Source organism: Sus scrofa, chromosome 7 (assembly GCF_054392235.1).
Source record: "Sus scrofa isolate SSC_HxYL_T2T_F1_AM1 chromosome 7, Sscrofa_HxYL_maternal_Yorkshire_Landrace_v2.0, whole genome shotgun sequence".
NCBI lineage: Eukaryota > Metazoa > Chordata > Mammalia > Artiodactyla > Suidae > Sus > Sus scrofa.
Window position 1 is genome coordinate 53,216,552 of NC_139389.1, and position 19,142 is coordinate 53,235,693.

The 19,142-nt window shown below is 45.6% G+C and overlaps 1 protein-coding gene across 2 annotated transcripts in view; it reads left to right on the forward strand.

The window, feature by feature from the left end:
• Positions 1–2,584: 2,584 nt before the first annotated feature.
• The window catches only part of TFAP2D (transcription factor AP-2 delta), a 66,170-nt gene continuing 49,612 nt past the window's right edge, over positions 2,585–19,142 (forward strand). The window contains exons 1-5 of one of the 2 annotated variants that reach the window (XM_003356639.5): positions 2,585–2,892; positions 3,897–4,394; positions 7,884–7,944; positions 18,307–18,472; positions 18,636–18,754. In XM_003356639.5, the coding sequence (XP_003356687.1) occupies positions 2,854–2,892; positions 3,897–4,394; positions 7,884–7,944; positions 18,307–18,472; positions 18,636–18,754 (883 nt within the window). In that variant the 5' untranslated portion in view covers positions 2,585–2,853. Of the gene's footprint in view, positions 2,893–3,318; positions 4,395–7,883; positions 7,945–18,306; positions 18,473–18,635; positions 18,755–19,142 lie in introns of those variants that run through there. The other variant, XM_084966963.1, reaches the window with a different exon arrangement.

A 19,142-nucleotide genomic window follows, 5' to 3' on the forward strand; every position in this document is an offset into this window, starting at 1 on the left:
CCCCAACTTCTCTTTCAGGGACCAACAGCTTTTTTTTTTTTTTTTTTTTTTTTAAGTTGGGATGAAGCGAGAGGGAGCAGTTGGCCAAATGGAGTTTCCCTACAGTTCAAATGCTGGTGTGGGAAGCTGGGGAACTGGGGTAGGAGGAGAGTGTTTCAAAGGAGATGAGGACAAAGTAGACCAAGTTAAAAGAGATGCACTTTATCCTCCCTGCTCCTTTAAATACAAGTTTGTCAGTTTTTTTTTCCTCATCCTGCGTAATCCTTAGTTTCCTCTAATACCAAGGGGGGGGGGCGGGGGAAGGCTGGCCAAGGGTGGGCGGGGGACAAGAAGCACAGTTAATGAATCCTTAGATATCTTTTGTCTTGGTACCTAGAAATCACTTGGGAAAACCGGGTTGGGGGTACATCTGCCAGTTCTTTGGTGATGTCCCAAAGGATTCAGAGGGCTGAGACAACTGAGAGGTCTTTCTGTGGATGGACTCAGCTCGGGGCCAGAGTTCACGACCTGGAGTATCAAAAGTGTGGGGCTTTGGGGGAGGGAGGTGCTGTGTATGGATCTTCTCCCTAACAGGGACAAATACAGGTGCCAAACGCGCTGGGACAGCAGGCAGAGGAGGCAGCCACGACGTCCTGAGCCTCCTGGTTGTCCCCGAGGGAGAAGCTTTTGCGTCTGCAGCCTGGACCTAAGCCTGGGAAAGAGGTCCCTTCGCCTTCAATGAAGACATATCTGACAGCAGGGGGGTGGGGGGAGGGGTTTGGCGGCTCGGCTGAGAAGGGGCCGTCCTTTCCCTTTTGAGCTGGAACTTTACTGGGAAACCAGCAACAGCCACCAGGAAAAGCGGGTCTGGCCATTCCCCAGATAACCTTTGGGTTCTACACATTCTCCTGGGGGAAGGTTTGTACCTTGGCGGGGTGGGGAGATTCCTGGGCTAAGTTATGGCAGCAGCCCCCCTCCCCCTCCCCACTGAGGCTTATTTTATCTGTGGATAGAATATAGAGGCCTCCCTCAGTTCCTGACAAACAAAAGATTCCACTGCAAGCATTTTGGGAGTCAGCCCCTCAGTGGCAATGGCCCTGGTCTTATCCCTCCCACTTAAAGATCAGCTTGGGCATTCTTCCTTTTCATCTCCATTGGGTCCTAAGTCTCCTGACTTCATTTAAACCAAAATATGGAATTTCAAGAAGTGGGAGGGGGGGCACTTGCACACCTTGAAAAGGGGAGCAAGTGTTGGCAGGTGACCCTTGTACAGGACTGGAGCATCATGGATCTCCATTTCAGACAGTGCATTTCAATTCTTGTCGTGTGCCTTTGTCCATTTATATAAAGCAAAGAGCGCTGAGTGACAGCCCCAGTTAGCCTGCATGAGCAGATCCTAATAAACCCTCCCAAACTCCGACCTAAAAAAAAAAAAGAAAAAAAAAAAGCCACATGCCTGTTTGCCTGCGGCTTATTATTAAGACACCTTCTCAGCTTAAATACTTAAAAGCGAACCAAATGAAATGGCAATTAAGACTAAATTACCCCTTCTATCTCTGAGATGAGTCTGTGGGGCCAGCCAGTTCTTAAGAAATAGGCGGAGTTGGCTGCAAACCTCAGTATTGCGGGCCTGTAGCCACAGCTACCCGCCCCAGGCACCAGACCCCTTGGTGCGGGAAGCCTAGTCTGAACGAAGAAAAGCTCAAATACTGTTTGAAAGTTGAGAAATCCACTGAAGAGACAGAGATAGGTACACACTGCCTACTTCCTGCCCTCTCTTTGTAAAACATCACTTTCAAATATTTAGAAGGTTATTTGGGGGTAATGGTATTCAAATACCTGGTGCCACTGCTATAAGGTCCACACCCCCATGCCCATTCAGCCCAGTTTGCAAAAGGAAGAAGAAAAACACAAAAGAGGGGGAAAATGGGTTGGGTCGAGGAGTGGAAGACCACGTTTTTACCTAAATGAAGAATCTTGTCACACGTCTTTATTCTCTGGTATTTTTCTTAAACATATTGCCAGTTACACCATTTCTTTATGATGGAAACTTGGGACTATGCATCACAGTTATTTGTTTTAAAAGCTGCTGAAAGTATAAGCTACTGCCCGGTGTTGCCTTTCAAAAACGGGAAAAGAACCCAAATTCATGTAAATATGGAAAGAGGAGTATTGTTCCCACTTGGGCAAAGGCAGACACCCCAATCTGGGTGAAATGGATTTGGGTGTTTGTTGGAAAAAGCAGCTTTCAGCATCCAGGGAGTGGAACCAATAGGAATGAACATTTACTCGTGTAAAAGGAAGCTTTAATTAATATATATTTCTATCTCTAATATACACACATTGGGGTAGATCTTTATCTTCACAATAAAATGTGTGCAAATGCTCTCTGCAGAGATGAGTCCCCACCTCAGTTGGTATAGAAAAGCATGATAAAGGTTGGAAAAAATGGATAAAAATGTTGAAAGAACCTCCAGTTCCTTATTAGGCGAAGATACAATATTTATTCCTTGTCTCCTGGGATAAATCTCTTCTGCCTATTGTCCTCCCAGTTCTCAGTGCTGATGCTTAATTTTCAAAACTTCTATATTACCAAGGGACCTACGACATCAGCCAAAGAAATACTCAGCAAGTACAAAATCTGTTCCAGGGAGCTGCTTTTGTGCAGAGGGAAAATTTTGTTCCTACAGGTTTTTAAGTGGGTACGAAGCAAGGAGCTATCTGATCCGGGCAAAGCCATTACAATTTAGATCTCTATCTATAGAACATTTTTTCCCTTAAAAAAAAATTGGAAAATACAAGAAGTTTGGATTTTTTTCCCGATTCTTTTTTTGGAGGGGGAAATTGCATCGTAAGCTTTCGGAGAAACCCAACATGTCAACTACCTTTCCGGGACTAGTCCACGATGCTGAGGTATTATTACTTTTTTTTTTTTTTTTTGAGCGCGCGTGTGTGTGGCGGCGGTGGCGGCGGCGGTGGCAGCTTCCCCTGCCTCTAATCTATATTGGACCGTTACGTTTAATTATAATCTGGCTTTCGGGGGAAGTTAAGGAAGGAAAGGGGAGAAAGTTCGTTATGACATCTGTCGCCAGGAAGGGCAACTCTCCGCCACGTTAAGAAACATTTGCCATAATGAGGGGGAAAACATAATCCTAATAATAAAGAAAGGGAGGAGGGGGTGAGGAGAAAGAGATAGAGACGGAAAAAAAGATACTCAGAAAGGCAAAGTAAAGAGATTGATGGAGGGGGGAGGCGGTAGGTGGACAAGGGGGTGGGGAACACGCACTCCTTTTGGAATGGGCTTATTCTAAGAAAGTGAAGCAGAAAAGGGGGGGGGTCGGATTCCTTGCCCCGAATGGTTAAGAAATGAGCAAACTGGATGATTTGCACAGACAGGATTTTTTAAAATATGTGGATAATGATTTTGAGCAGCTCTGGTGGAACAGCCCAGCGTGGACAGCCGCGGCACCTCGGTGTTGGGTGCGGGTTGGAGTGTGGAGGCGCTGCGCGCGTGGACTCTCTGGTTCTGCTTCCCGCAGCCCGGGAGGCAGTGGCAAACCTGGCTCCCGGCGCCCAGCACCCAGCGCAAGTTGGGCAGGGGCTCTGTGTGTGCGTGTGTGTGTGTGTGCGCGCGCGTGTGTATGTGTGTGTGTGTGTGTCACCCGCACCTATATAGGGTGGGGGATTTTTTTCCGCGCTCTCGACTGTGAGGACGAGGCCGCCCACCCCCAGTCCGCCTGCTCGCAGAGGCTCCCGGGCAGAGGCGCAGAGCCCGGCTGCGGCTCGGCCCGAGCCATGCGCGTTCGCGCCCTTTGGAGAGCCAGAGAAAGCTCCTGGCTCCGGGAGAGCCGCGCCTCGGTTGCAAAATGACAAACCTCAAGTTTTTCTGCTCTCCCTTTTCCCCCTCTTCCTTCCAGATACGTCACGACGGATCAAACAGCTACCGTTTGATGCAGCTTGGCTGTCTGGAGTCCGTAGCCAATTCCACTGTCGCCTATTCCTCCTCCTCCCCTTTAACTTACTCCACCACCGGCACCGAGTTTGCGTCCCCCTACTTCTCCACTAACCACCAGTACACCCCGCTCCACCACCAGTCTTTCCATTACGAGTTTCAGCACAGCCACCCGGCCGTCACTCCCGACGCCTACTCTCTGAACTCGCTCCACCACTCGCAACAGTACTACCAGCAGATCCACCACGGGGAGCCCACCGACTTTATTAACCTGCACAATGCGCGGGCGCTCAAGTCGTCCTGCCTGGACGAGCAGAGGCGGGAGCTGGGCTGCCTCGATGCCTACCGCCGCCACGACCTGTCCCTCATGAGCCATGGCTCTCAGTATGGAATGCACCCAGATCAAAGACTCCTGCCAGGGCCCAGCCTGGGGCTGGCCGCCGCGGGAGCCGACGACTTGCAGGTAAATAAGCAGGCAGCGAATTTGTCTGCGCCCTCCCCCCTTCGCCCTCCCCCTCCCGCGCCGCTGATACACCGACAGTTCTTTCTCTCTCTCTCTCTCTCTCTCCCTCTGTCTCTCTCTCTCCCTACACATACACACACACACACAGACACACACTCACACACACACACACACACAACCACTTATGGAAAGTTATCAAAACAATTAGAGGAGGCGTGTGCCTTTCTGTCCCTCTCATTGGATCAGGCGTTTCACCTGGACGCTCGGGGGTCCGGCTAGCTGCGGGGTCCCGACTTTCAGTCGGTCTGCACTGAGGTCTTTTGTGAATCCACTTGTCTGTCCCAGAGGGGCTGGGGAGGGGGAGATCAAGGAGGCTGGGGTCGAGCCAACTGGACTAAGAGTAAGACTCGATAAGTTGATGACCAATCGCACCCTCGGTCTCGGCGCTTTGCTGGGTCTATCCGCATGTTCCAGGCGTTTGTCCCAGATTCAGCTGATGGGGCGCTTACTGTGAATTGGGAGGCTGGTTTGTTCTCAGAACATTTGAGGGACCGTGAGCTCTAGCAAAAGTTTCACTAAATGCCCTAGATTGCTGTGGAAAGTAAAGAATTGCTAATGAAAGCCTCCAAAATGTACCCCAGTGGAAGGCTCTTCACAATGCACTTGACCAGCGTGAGGCTGAGCCTAATTCCTGTTGCCTAAGGAGCGCCCAATCTAGTCACCCAGCTGAATGATTCACAACTTTATTTTTTTTTTCTCACCAAGTCATTAACTTTTATATAAGCTGCAACTCCTTAGAAAGAAGGAAATGAAAAAATAAAGGAAGAGAGAGAGAGGGAGAGAAAAGAAATGGGAAAGGAGGAAGAAAGGAGAAAACGTAGGCAGGGATAGATGGGGGAAAGAAAGAAAGGGGAAAAAGAAGGAAGGAAGGAAGGAGAGAGGGGAGGAAGGGAAGGAGGAAAGAACTCAGATACGGTGAAGATCATTGCTCAATCAGATGATCGCTCCCACTTTCTCTCAATGTATTTTTGCATATTGTTTGCCAACAATAGAATTTGTAATTATGCAGACATACTGTCACAGGCACATTTCAAACAAATAAGTCCACGAATGTCCCAAGCAGAACCCAGAAGACCAATGTGTGGCTTCTTTAGGCTGAAAGACACAAAGCTGGCCACCTTCTCCAAGGTCCCCCCAAACGAAAGGGGAGACACTCAAAGAGCACAAGTTGGAGACATGAGAGACCCCTTGTTGCGCACAGAAAATCTTTTCCCCTCATTTACCTCTGAGCAAGGGATTATTTTTAAATTAAAGTGAAAGCCCTTACAGTCCCAACAAAGAGCCATAGCCACGAGATCGGCACACAAGAAAAAAGATTTGGCTCCATAAACCTTGACTTTCTACATTTATATTCACGAAATAATTTTATACGCTCAGGGTACTTTTACATTTTTCACAAGGATCCCCTTATGTCTCCAGAAGAAAAAAAAATCTGCCATTCAATGCTCAGCTCAACTAAAACCTATTTACTCCTTTTAATAGCCACGTCTGCTGCTGATTTTTTTGTATCTGTACAAATTTTTTTTCTGTGCTAGGCACAAAGCCGGGTATTTTTCAAAAGAGGGGATTAGAACATTTGCAAGCACCAGACAAAGAGCGAATCCCGTGCAAAAGAACACCGTAGTTTATCCAATTTTCGACTTAGTGCCATTCAACTGGTCATTTATGCAATGTCATCCGACCAATGTTTTACTTATGAGGGAGAAAAGTTTGTTAAGTGAAGAGACCAAGATTCATTTCTCCTAAGAAATAAACATCTTAACAGTGCGCCAGAGACTGGGAGGGAAAGCGGGTCACTCTCTTGGAGAGCTTCCGGGTCCCTACCGCCTGCATTTCGGATATTTTGAAACCTTTATTTTCCTCCTATATCTTTTTAAGATATTTTAAATTTCCCTTTTCTCATTTATTGCTCAGAGTGAGGGAATATTCATACTGAGGGAAGCACTCCAAGATACTGGAATAGAGGAGAATGGTATATGAAGTATTTATGCATCTATGTCGATAGGTGTGTACATACATTTTTGACATAGATATGGATATCTGAAGCAAGTTGTAAATCTGGCAAGTTATTTGCTTCCATTCCTCCTGGACTTAGTTGTCAGAATGACAAAGACAAAGAAAAAAAAAAAGTCATAGCTACTTTTTAAAAAGAGAAATGGGGAGGGGATGTGTGGGAGAAGGCCGTCTCTCTCCTTTTATTTCTTCCTTTTTAAAACATTCATCAGCATATGCCTCATTTCAAATGCAACAAATGTAAATATACTTTTCCCTGCACAGAATTTTAAGTGAAAGTCCAATGGTTTGGAGGGCGGTCTAAGTCTGCCTAACAGATGCAAACAGTCTTGTGGCTTCAGTTCCATCTTTGAGTCCCCTAAAAAGATTTGCTATGGCCAACAAAGGAAACTGTCACACCTTTTCCCATCACCGCTTTAATTTATGCTCAGTCTCCAAGTTTTTTTTTTCATATTGATTTGATAATCACTTTAAGGCAGAACATTTAAAATAAGAAAGAGCTTGTGAGTAGGTTGAAAAGGGGGGTCTTACAGGCCTGCCTCAATATGGTGAAAATGGGGAAGCGAAAGGGAGCCAGGGCTGTAAAGGTTGTTTTGTAAAGTGGGTTTTTATTATGCACCGACTCTCTCCGCATTTACTTAACTCTTCACGGGCTGTTGGGTAGGTTAACACCCTTCAAGGCCTCTTTCATGTCCAATACCTCGTTTGTTTGTAAAGGAAAATGAGCCTTTAACACATTTTGACTCAGAAAAAAAAAAAAAAGACATAGAGAGAAATTTTGATTTTTCTTAATCAAAAATCAACAGACCTTCTCCTCCTTCCTAGCTCAAATGATCCCTCAACCCATTAGGAACCTGAAGATCTACAGTGAGTGAAGCTGGAGGTGTTTCCTCTATAAGACACATTTTGGGTAGCATAAGATGCTCCTATATCTGGGGTAAAACAGAACCCTCATAAGATATCTTGAATCCTGCACTTGAAATAGCTCCTCTAAGCTCCCAAGAAACCACGGTGCCAGACTTGACACTTCTGGTGTAATTTGCTCCATACAGAAAGTGCCTGGAAACTGTCTATATATATGCTATGTGCCTTGATGGGGACTCAAAAGGCTTCTCATTCTCTTATGCCAAGATAAAAGGCACTCAGGATCTTTGAAGTATGATATTGTATGGTGCTGTAAAATGCATACCTTAAGATTTATACAACTTTTAGATTGTGGTTTTTCTGGCAATTTTTTTTCCCTCAAAATTGTGTGTGCTGCCAAACTTGTTTCAGCTCAATGGTTGCTTTTAAATGTCTACTACGGGGTTATGGGAATATGGGGTTCAGGATTGGGGCAAATTGAAAGACTTAACTCATGTGGTCATACCTGTTAGTATCTATATGAGTGTTTTTATTTCTTTTTCTTTTATTAAGGGCTCTGTGGAAGCCCAGTGTGGGCTTGTTCTCAATGGCCAAGGTGGAGTGATAAGAAGAGGTGAGTAACAAATATGAAAATGAAACATTCTTTCATTTGGTACTTTGTTTTGAAGCAGTCTTTTAAAGATCAGATTCCCCCATCTGATGATAAAGAAAAAAATTACTCTTGGTCAGTTATTCTTGTCCTCCCCAAGCATATTCACATTAAAAAGCCTCCCTTCCTCTACTGAGGCTTGAACCCAGCCTGTGTCCAAAAGATTGTGATAGAAGAGATTTGCTCTTCCTTAGTGGGACAGTGACAGAGTCAAAGTTAGAGGCAAAAAAGAAAAGAAAAAAAAAAATCTTCACACCCCCTTCCCCCATCACCACATCCTCGAGCAGAATTTCTAGTCTCTTTTAGCCCTAAATGTGCCAGCCACAGCCTGGGTGTTTGAGGTGATGGTGTTAGCTTGAGGCTTTGAAGGATTCTGTGAAAGGCTAAATTCATTGGGCTTCAGGGAAGGCTAATGAAACACCAATATTGTAGCTGCCCTTATTTTCCTAAGAGTCCAGAACATTTCTTTCTTTAAGGGAGGGTGGGAGGAGGAGGTGGTGTTAACTGTACCGGATAAAGCTTTCTTGTTCCCATCTGTTGAGGAAAACATCTGAATCCAGAGTTACCCAAGGTGGGGGGAAGGCAAGAGTGGAGAGCTGTTGATTTCAGCTCAGACACTGAAGGGGGCTGAAGCTCAAATGTTCCATTCTGACAAAAGGTTTTGAACTATGACATTGTAAGGGCCTCAAGGCAGTGCCGATTTTGCTGGCTTCCCCACTTCACTGTACCCCGGGCCTCTGAAGCTTATTTTCTTAGCACACTGAGTAACCCAAGGAGCACACAAGGCAAGGGGGACCAGCTGTTATTCCAACTTCATACGAATTAATAAGATGTGGTCTATTCACCAGGACTAATTCCAGCTCCAGGGCCGCAGTTGTTTCTTGTAACTGAAATCCTAAAAACGGAGTCACTTCTGAAGGCACCAAATAAATATCCCTCAGTCTCTTTCCATCCCTTTCAAAGTTTTTGGAAGATTCCAAAGCTTTTCAAAAGAAAGAAATACATTGATAGAAAGCAGTGGATGCTTTCATGTTTAAGCTGTAGGTTTTAGAGTCGGATGTCCAATGTGAAATGCCGTTTAAATTGAGTGGGAAGGAAACAATGTTTTCCTTTGGGAAACTGACTGTTGTCAGAGTGGATATTTGGAACTTCTGTTAAATGCATAATGGCTATTTAACTCTGTTTCACCCTATGGAGATTGGAAAACAAACAAACAAACAAACATTAACTGTTAGTGTTGCTCAACAAATATTTTTAAAACTGAGCCATGTAACTCTTGCCAGCCAGGCCAATACTCAGCCTGGAGGAAATGGCATGAAGTAGGCCCAAGAACAGTGAAAAACAAAATAAAATAAAACGCACTTATTGTTGGAGAGGGGCTTAAAATACACAAGTGTAAGAGGAACCAAGTGAGATGTGCAGATCCAGGTCTTTTGGGGCGGTTACTCTAAAGGTGAGGCGAAACACTCAGGGCGCACGGAGATGGCGGTGGTGCTGAAGAACAGCGCCACTAATTAGCGCCCGAAGCCCGCTCTTCCCAGAGCCGGGCTCGCAGGACTGCGGATTTTGCGTTCAGTTTCACACTTGCTCCAAGATAACCTTCTCAAATGCTTGGACATTGCATCAGATCATACAATAACTGACAGAGGGTGAGAATTACTTGAGGCCAAAGGGTAGGGGACCTGGAAGGGAGGCGGCTGTGCAATCAGTTGAATTTTCAGAAATAGATTTAGGGGACATCCCTCACCAGCTATCCGCCCAAGAAAGGCCAATGGTCACCATCAGATGGGAACTGATTTCCAATCCTCTCAAAGCCACAGAAATGGTTTTCCTTGGGTGATGTTTGATTGCTCTCCGGCGCCACTTCCCTTCACCTAAAAATTGGAGCCAAATTTATTTTAAACCAAATATTGATCTTTTAGAAGACCAGCCTGGCTCCAAGGAGAAGGGGAGGTAACTTGGGGTTAATGTCTGCATTGTCTGACTAAACCCTAACCCCCCCCACCCCTGCTCCCCTGCGAAGGAATTCAGAATTTAGTTGCCAAGTTTATTCCATTTCCACGTGTCTTAGAGAAAGGCCAATTAACTTGGTGGAGCCTGGGAGACCAGGGTATGTGTCTCTGTGTGTCTGTTTACTCTGAAACGATCAATGTTTATGACAATTTACAAACGGGTAGCAAGGAAGTATTACTTTTAATTAAAAGGTGGTGTTTATCCTGCCCCTCCACCCAGCTCCTTCATTTCAGGACTACCTGTTTTTGAAAAAGGCTAAAGAAGTCCCTTCTCTCTATTGTCATGGTAGTGCACAGGATTCTATTATCAATAGCTCAAATCACCTTTGTTCATCAAAAATTGGGAGGACTTTAGCTCAATCACTCTGCCATGTCGCCATATTGTGCTCAGATGGGAAAGTCTATTTCTCTCCTAATCTGTGCTTTCCAGGTGACTTTTCTCATAAACATGCTTTCTTGAAAATCACAACTTTTTTCCCCTTCCTGCTGAGCTCTTGAATAAACTTACACTTCTAAAAATTTCCAGAATTTACTGTGGGGGGAAAATAGATTTCATTTCCAAACCCCTTGAATGTTTTTCTAGAAGAAAGATAGATCCTTCTATGAATTTACCAGGGAAAGGCCGTCCTGTTTGCAAAATTGTGTGTGTGCGTGCCTGCACATGTGCATGTGTCTGTGTGTGTGTGTGTGTTGGGGGGGGCGGGTCCTCAGTTCTTTAAAATTGGCCACATCAGTTTGCAAAGAACCAGACACGATTTCCCTGACTCACTTTGGTAAGTGGCAGTTACATTGTTTTTGCCTGTAATGAAGCCCTATAGCCAAAGAAAGCGGAAGAGGGGCAGCGGTGAGGTAATTACCACCTAGATAAAATATTTGCCACCGCCTCGGAGGTGCAGCTCCCCGCGCGCTCACTCTCGGTTAATGGTGTGCGCGATTTTGCCCGCAGCTCCGCCACTCCAACCATCAGAACCAATAATCTTTACTTTACCCTGTGCTTGCGTATCGATAGCTTCTCTCGCCTCCGGCATCGGCTTTGATATGTTAATATTTCTGAGTAGCAAATTCTGCAGAGATCATATTAATGTTGTACGTACAGAGTGGAGCTTTGCCTTCGTTGAATATTCAGATACTGGGTTTCAAAAGGCATCTCTTGAAGAAATAAGGCTTCTATTTACAGGAGTCGTCTGTGTTTTTAATCATTAAAAAAAGAAAGAAAGAAAAGAAAGGAAAACCCACTCTTCTTTTCCCCATGAATCTTCTGAGGCTCCCTCATGGCCCCCTCCCCTTTGTCAGATGCTGGTCCCTTTCATTTCTCACTCTGAGAATTTAATAGTAAGAGAACAATGTTGATGACAACAATGATGATGATGAAGCTAATAATGAGTAGATCCAATTTGGAATCACAGGGGTAGGGGTTCAATTGGGTAGGGGCCTCTGGCTTTCAGAAGAGGATGGAGGTGAGATGAGAAGACCCAGCTTTTCCATATTTGGGTGGAAAGTGACATTTTGGCCCTGGTCTTTTTTGTGGAATCGGGATGGCAAACTCAAAAAAAAAAAAAAAAAAAAAAAAGAAAGGAAGAAAGAAAAAAATGAAAAAAGTGAAGAGGGGAAGCGCCCTTGTTTCGCTTTGTGATCACTCTGCCTTGCAGCCCCAGGCTAATTTCAGAAGCTTAAATACCGCCATAGCCTCTGGGCCACGCGGAGAGGGAGCGGACCCGGCCACGGGCAGGCAGGAGCGCTTACCGGATTGCCCGTGGCTACACAAAATACAAACTACTTTGAATCAAAACATTTTTGGGGAATTAATATGATCTGAACTCTGCACGTTTTAAGAGAGCTGGAGTTTGTCAGATCGCTTAGAGGTGACTGGCACGCCAGCGGAGGCATTTACACTGCGGTACAAATATTGTCAGATCTGATTTAATTTCAGAAAAAAAAAAATGCTTCTGTGAAACGGAGCTGAGCATCAGCCGCCCAGTCTGCCAATAACAGGGTGAATGGACTGGCCAGCTCTTCCCTTCTGCAGCCCTCGCGGCTGCCCACAGGCAGGGAGATGAGCTTTCCTCTGCTTTTTCGGGTTTCCAGAGGGCCCTGAGCTTTGGAACTGGAGTTAAAGAGAGACTTTGTCTCTTTCAGCAGCTCCTAGAAGGAGTAAGATTGAAGAGGGAAGTTGTTGCCATTCTTTTGTCAGAGCCTCGTGAATCTCTTTACTCAAATAGCCAAAACTCATTTCTGTGGCTCATCCATTGTGATAGTACTGTCAGAAACACACCTGAAGCTCCTCCTGCCTTGTTAATCCCCAAATACAGATGCGGCAGATTCAGAATTCAATCTCCTTCATATGAAGTCTAAAATTCACCTACCGAGGGATCTAGAAGCATGGTTTGTTGGAAATCTTTGGGCGGGGGGAGAGCTACTTTTCTATGGCCCACTAATTAGTCTCTTTCTAATTTCTTTATTGCTTTGAACATCACCAAAAGCCAAAGCACTTCCTGCACTGGGAAACAGGGATTAATTTCATACACACACACCTCTACACACAAAATTACACACCCACTACCACCTTAAATCAGAAGATCTCCCTGTGCAGGACCCCCCCCCCTTCTTTTGTTGTGCTTGGAATAATCTCCCGGAGAACATTCAGACCTGGTAACCCAGTAATACCTGTAACGACACCTTCTTCCCCCAAAACAGCGCAACTCGCTGCAGATTGAGTCTGAGGCCTATTTGATTGCGTTTTAAGCCCATATCCCTCTACTGTTTTATTACCGTTAATATCTGTTTTGCGTGGTGGGGGAGGGATTACATGGGGGGATTCAGGTTGGGAAGAGCGAGAGGCTAGGGAGGAAGCAACCTAAGACTGATCCTACCCCACCCAGTTTACACACACACCTCGCAGAAATACAGCCGGAGAACAAACAGGGACAGGAAACTCCTGTAATCGCTTACACATTTTTAATGTGTCAGAAAAAACGAGCGATCACTGGAGATGAAGAAGGAGAGAAAAAAAAAAATCCCTGCCGTTTGTATTTCTTTCATTTGAATTGTAAACATCTGTTTGGCTGTAAGGCGAACAGAACATTTATTTTGCTCGCAAGATTTGGTCTAATTATGTCAACACCGAGGCGGCGGCGAGTGGGGCGGCGCTGCCGCTTCCGAGGCTTTGGAGAGGCTGCGCGCACCGGCCCGCGCCCGGAAGCCCTCCGGGGAGCATCGATCGCACCTGCAGAGCGCGCGGGGCCTCCAGCCATCACCCGCTTGGTTCCGAGATGGGAAGGCACCCGGAGGGGGCGAGCAGCTTAGAGGCAGCTTTGAGGGCGTCAGGGGAGCCGCAGTTCCTGAGAGAAGACCGGGGCTGTTTCTCCTGCCCTAATTGCCTGGGAGGAGAAGAGAAGCGCTCTCGGACGTCGGTGCCTGGCTTTCCAATTCCGTAGCGGCGCCGAAAGTGGGCGGGGTCTGGGGCTCCGCCGCAGGCACCCGGCGCCGCGGTAGTTGCGCATTACAATGGTGGGGTTGAGTGGCCTTCATTCAGCTTGCTGAGCACGCGTGCGTCCATTTCCCGTTGTACCTCCTCACAAGCTGGAGAAATAAGCAAAGCGGGTGTAAGGATCCCCATTGTTCAGATGGGTAAACTGAGGCCCGGAACTACTCGCCTAAGGTCGCCTGAGTCACTAGTTGGTCAACTTCTTACTTGCTGCCCAGTCTTCTTTCCATCCCTCACACTGCCTGCAGCTTGGCCGGAACGGTGTGGTTCCACCCCGGTGCTTTCTTGGCCGCCTGAGACCTGGCAGCTGGAGGATCTGCATCTTTGTATTTTGTGCTGGTTTTGTCCCACACAGGCTTTGGCTGACTTTTCACTGTAGCTGTGGCAGAGATATCCCTTATATGATAATTATGTCCTAAGACGAGTGACCTTGAGTGGATGATTTCTTATGCTGTTACTATAGCTACCTGAGTGTGCAGCATCGCTAGGAAGCTCTAGCTCCAAATTTCAATTTTTAAAATAGTGACTTCCACGGAAGTACTGCCTCTGTGCACTCTGAATGGAAAGAAGTGCTCTAGAGAAATTCAGCATGAGGATCCCAGCTATGGCACAGAGATACCCCTAACTGGAGTGCTGGATCTAGAATAAATACTGCATGATTACAATAAGAGTTGACATGTAACACAGGCACTGGAGGAACCTCAGCTAGTGAACTGTGGGAACATTTCCCACAGGAGAGTGCTTGGTAGAGTTGACCCTTTCATGACTTTCCTTCCTTGAAATCTCATCATTGCCATCTATAGCCTGGATCCCCTTGGAGAAATCCCACCTTCTCAAAACCTTCATTTCGAATGAAAAACTCTGGCTATGTTGACCTACTGCTCTTTTCTTCCTCCTTAAAAAATAAGCCACTGGGAAGAAAGGTATCAGGTTCCCCCACGCTGCTGTAAACTCTTCAAGTTGCCAAATCTTTAGCCAGGACAAGAGAGTTCCCCAAGGCTGCAGCAATGCCAAGTATCAAAGCAACAGAAATTCCCTTTAAAGATGCTGTGACATAAAAAATAAAAGACTCTAGAGTAGATGGCCAATTCTGAATACAAAATAAATCCTCCAGGCAATTTGTGTGTGCATAAAGCATATTCTTAATATGCAGCCTGTGTAACTTACCTAATAAATGCTTATTTGAGCATGAGCCAGAAGACTAACCTGGATACAGGAGAGAAGACACAGGGCCCAAGGAATTTATCCTTGGCTGGGTAGCAGATCTAGTGACTTCCCTGAAAGCAGCTGGCTTTCAGCATACGGGGTTCACTTCTCCCAAAGTGGGCGGTTTTCCAATGGGAGAAAGCCCCATTTAACGCCTTCTTTACATAAATTGTAATCTTCTACATCTCCCTAAATTTGATTTCTAACCTACCATGGATTAGCAAAGGTAGGAAAGTTCTAAAATTGTGCCCTTCCTTTTCCTGGAAAACAGCATATACCCTCCTCTCACTCATAAGAAACCCCAGACCAGTTGGGTGAGATTCCTTGTGTTCCTCACTGTGTTCTAGCTAGTGTGCAAGAAAAGGAGATTTGTGTAAGAATATGCATTTGTTGGTGATTCATAGTGACCCTGGGTGAAGGCCTATTTTCAGGAGAAAATGTGTGTATTTTGAATATTGGTTTATTTTCTTAATATTTTCTGCTTCAGATGACCTCACTATGACCTAAATCCTAAAGCTAATAGGGTCACAATTTTCACATGACAATAAAACCCAGATTCACTGATATCTAGCTTACTTTCCCATTCACCTCAACCTTTGAGAAGTCACTGAGTTTACTTTTAAAATACATTTTGGAGTTCCCGTCATGGTGGAGCAGAAACAAATCTGACTAGGAACCATGAGGTTGCAGGTTTGCTTCCTGGCCTCGCTCAGTGGGTTAAAGATCCGGCGTTGCCATGAGCTGTGGTGTAGGTCGAAGACGCGGCTGGGATCTGGCATTGCTGTGGCTGTGGCGTAGGCCGTAAGCTGTAGCTCCGATTGATTAGACCCCCAGCCTGGGAACCTCCATATACCACAGGTGCAGCCCTCAAAAGAAAAAAAAATACATTTTCATCTACAGGTACAAAGTGGGAGCATCATTGAAAGTATAATGGTAATTTCTAAGACCAGAAATCTGGGGAAATTACTATTATTACTACTATTGGTATTAAAATGCTCTCTGAGAATGTGAGGTGGGGAAACACAGTTAAATGCATGTTTGCAGCTCCTGAGGCAGGAATTTGCATGTTTTTTCACTATGTTGGCCACACTTTAGCTGCCAAGAAAAAGATTTCAATTTGAAAATGGAGACCATGACCTCTCAAATTTCAAACGGGAGGGCAGGTTTTCAGACACTAGCATTGAGAATTTAGTTGAGTGCCTGGGTCCCATCTTCCCGCCTCTTGTAGAGAGCTAGCTGCTCACATATTCTCAGTATCTTCTCGTGTATAGGGGGTGGGGGGGTGGGGGGGAGCATTCAGAGTGACCTCCAGCCTCAGAATGCTTAGGGAGACACCCCTAACTGGCACCAGATCTAGAATGAATATTGCATGACTCTTTCAGAGGAATCTTGGATAATGTTAGGACAGCATGAGAAATTCCAGAAAGCACAAGGGTGGAGTGGAACAAAGCTAGCCTGTTCTCTCCACCTAGGTCCAGGGACCCTTTGCCTTTTTAAACATCCTCCCAGGTTCCTTAGCCACTGTGGCCCCCACAAACTCACCTGAATCTGGACACCAGAGGCTTCACGGACATAATATTCTTTCTGAGCTGCTAAGTCAAGGAGGGGCGGAACTGCCTTGGAGGCAAGTGGTGAGTCTCAGACCCATGCTTCTCAAAATTTAATGTGCACATGAACTACTTAGAGCACTTGTTTAAATGCAGATTCTGACTCAGAAGGTCTGGGGTTGGGCCTGAGATGCTGCTTCTGCGTTTCTAACAAGCTCCCAGGAGATGCCAAAGCTGCCCGTTTTTTGTTTTTTTGAGTGGGAAAAAAAAAAAAAATTTGACAACACTCTCTTGCTGCTTGTTCTTCTTCCACCTACTTTTTCCCCCTCATTTCCCTCATAGAACTTTACCTTTTTCTGGAGATATGTCTTAAGATTGCATGTAACTGAAGAACTCCAATGTGTACCCAGAAAAGCAACTTTGAATCTGAACTTGCCATCGAACCTCCAAAGCTCTGCCCTCAGATTGCTCAGTCCACAGGGAGGCAGCCTTGCATCCTGGGGCTATGAACCCTGTAGTAGCTGTGTGGTCACTGGCTCAGAATTTTTGCAGTAGGGGAGTTCCCGTCATGGCTCAGTGGTTAACGAATCCGACTAGGAACCATGAGGTTGCAGGTTCAATCCCTGGCCTTGCTCAGTGGGTTAAGGATCCAGCATTGTTGTGAGCTGTGGTGAAGGTCGCAGACATGGCTCGGATCCAGCATTGCTGTGGCTCTGGCATAGGCTGGCAGCTACAGCTCCGATTGGACCCCTAACCTGGGAATCTCCATATGCCACGGGAGTAGCCCTAGAAAAGACAAAAAAAAAAAAAAAAAAAAAAGAATTTTTGCAGTAGCAAACTCTCTTCATTGATGATTTCTTTGGGTCCTCAAGTCTACTTTAGCTCCTGAGGTTAGAGGATGTTCTCTCCTATTCCCAGAGGAGAAGAAAGCTCCAGGGGGCTTGCTGGATCTTGAAGACAGAGGCTTCTGCTCCAGGATCCCCAGCATGGAAAAACTGCTTTGGCGATTTTGCTAACAGCAGTTATCTTTGCTTTGTTCTCTAGCAGAAATAATGATCATGACAACCACAACAACACTGTTGGCCACTAACTGTTAATGTGTTATCATTACTACGTTCTAAGTCTGGTGTTGTGTTTGACATATGTAGAGAGATTTTGACCTGTTATCCACCCACATGGGCTGGAAGTTTCTGGCAAGGGGCAAATGATTTTTAGTGGTATGTGGGGACTGAATGACTCTGGTGCCTATAGTTCCCTCAGGATGAGGGAAAGGAAAGGGCAGTTCTCAAACATTTTAGAAAAGAGTTTTTAGGAGTTCCCTTCCTGGCTCCGTAGTTAATGAACCCAAGTAGGATCCATGAGGATGCGAGTTTGATCCCTGGTCTCGCTCAGTTGGTGAAGGATCTGATGTTGCTGTGAGCTGTGGTGTAGGTCACAGATGTGGCCACATTGCTGTGGCTGTGGCATAGGCCGGCAGCTATAGCTCCGATTCAGCCCCTGGCATGGGAACTTCCTCATGCCATGGATGCGGCCCTAAAAAGACAAACAAACAAAGGAAAAAATAAAAACAGAAAAGAGCTTTCAAAACTTTTGTCTATAGAGTGGTCATAGATAAAAAAAAAAATCTATCCATTGTGTGTATGTGTGTGAATATGCGTGCACACATACATATACAACCCCCCCCACACACACACAAAGACACACATGCAGAGCCATGGATGAATAATAGCTATCCTTTATGGGTTAACTCATAGGGCTGGAGGTTTTTACCCAACTGAAGTGTTTCTTGATGGGGATGATATGGAAATTAACACTGGTAGGCCCGCCAGCAGTCCACAGGATGCAAATTTCACTAAAATTAAAATCATACCCTCACACATATTTTCTGTATGATATTTGAAAGACAAAATCTTGAGTTTGATTTGAAAGGACATCTTCAGAATGGCTTTCTGAGATGATCCAGGTGAGGTGTGTATAAAGAAAATTGTGCTGTAAGATCCACGTCCTGAGTAACGATGTTTTATGCACTTGGCTTCTCTCACGGTCACTAATAGATTATATACTTTTCCCTCCGAAGGTGGCACCTGTGTGGTGAACCCCACAGACTTGTTTTGCTCTGTCCCCGGTCGTCTGTCTCTTCTCAGTTCTACTTCCAAATACAAGGTGACCATTGCTGAGGTGAAGAGGCGCCTCTCACCACCTGAGTGCCTCAATGCATCGCTCTTGGGAGGCATTTTGAGAAGGTAAGATAAAGCTGTTTCCTGGCTGGGGGGTCTTTTTCCTGGACTAACCCCGTGCTCCTCAACCCTCCGTTCTTATGTCCTTCGTCCCATATGGTCAAGCCGTCTCATCATTTTTCTCGGAATGTCAGCTTTCCAAACCTAGCTTCTCTTTGTTTTGGTTCAGAGCAAAATCCAAGAATGGGGGTCGCTGCCTGAGAGAAAAGCTGGATAGGCTTGGCCTGAACTTGCCAGCAGGAAGACGGAAAGCAGCCAATGTCACCCTCCTCACGTCCTTAGTTGAAGGTATGACTTTTCAGTTCAGCAAAGTAATGATGGAAGGTTAGTGATTCTTTGAAATTCGTATTTGTTAGATGAGGCTGCTTCATTTTTGTCTATGCTGTTAAGAGAGTTGCAGGTGAAATTTCCACTTATTCATGACAATGATGATTAAATCAGACTTCCTAGAAGGCTTAGATAGGGATTCATAAACTATCGTTTAATTTACTTATCTTGGCAGTAATAGGGAAGAAGGTAACAATGGAAGATTTAGGTACTTCAAGAGTTCCTTAAATAACAGCAACGAAAAACTATGCTATGGTCATTGATATTATGGTTTGTTTTAGAGGTCAGATAAATCTGGCTTAGCTTATTTTTATTCAGGGCAACACGATCAACAGGATAACTAATAATC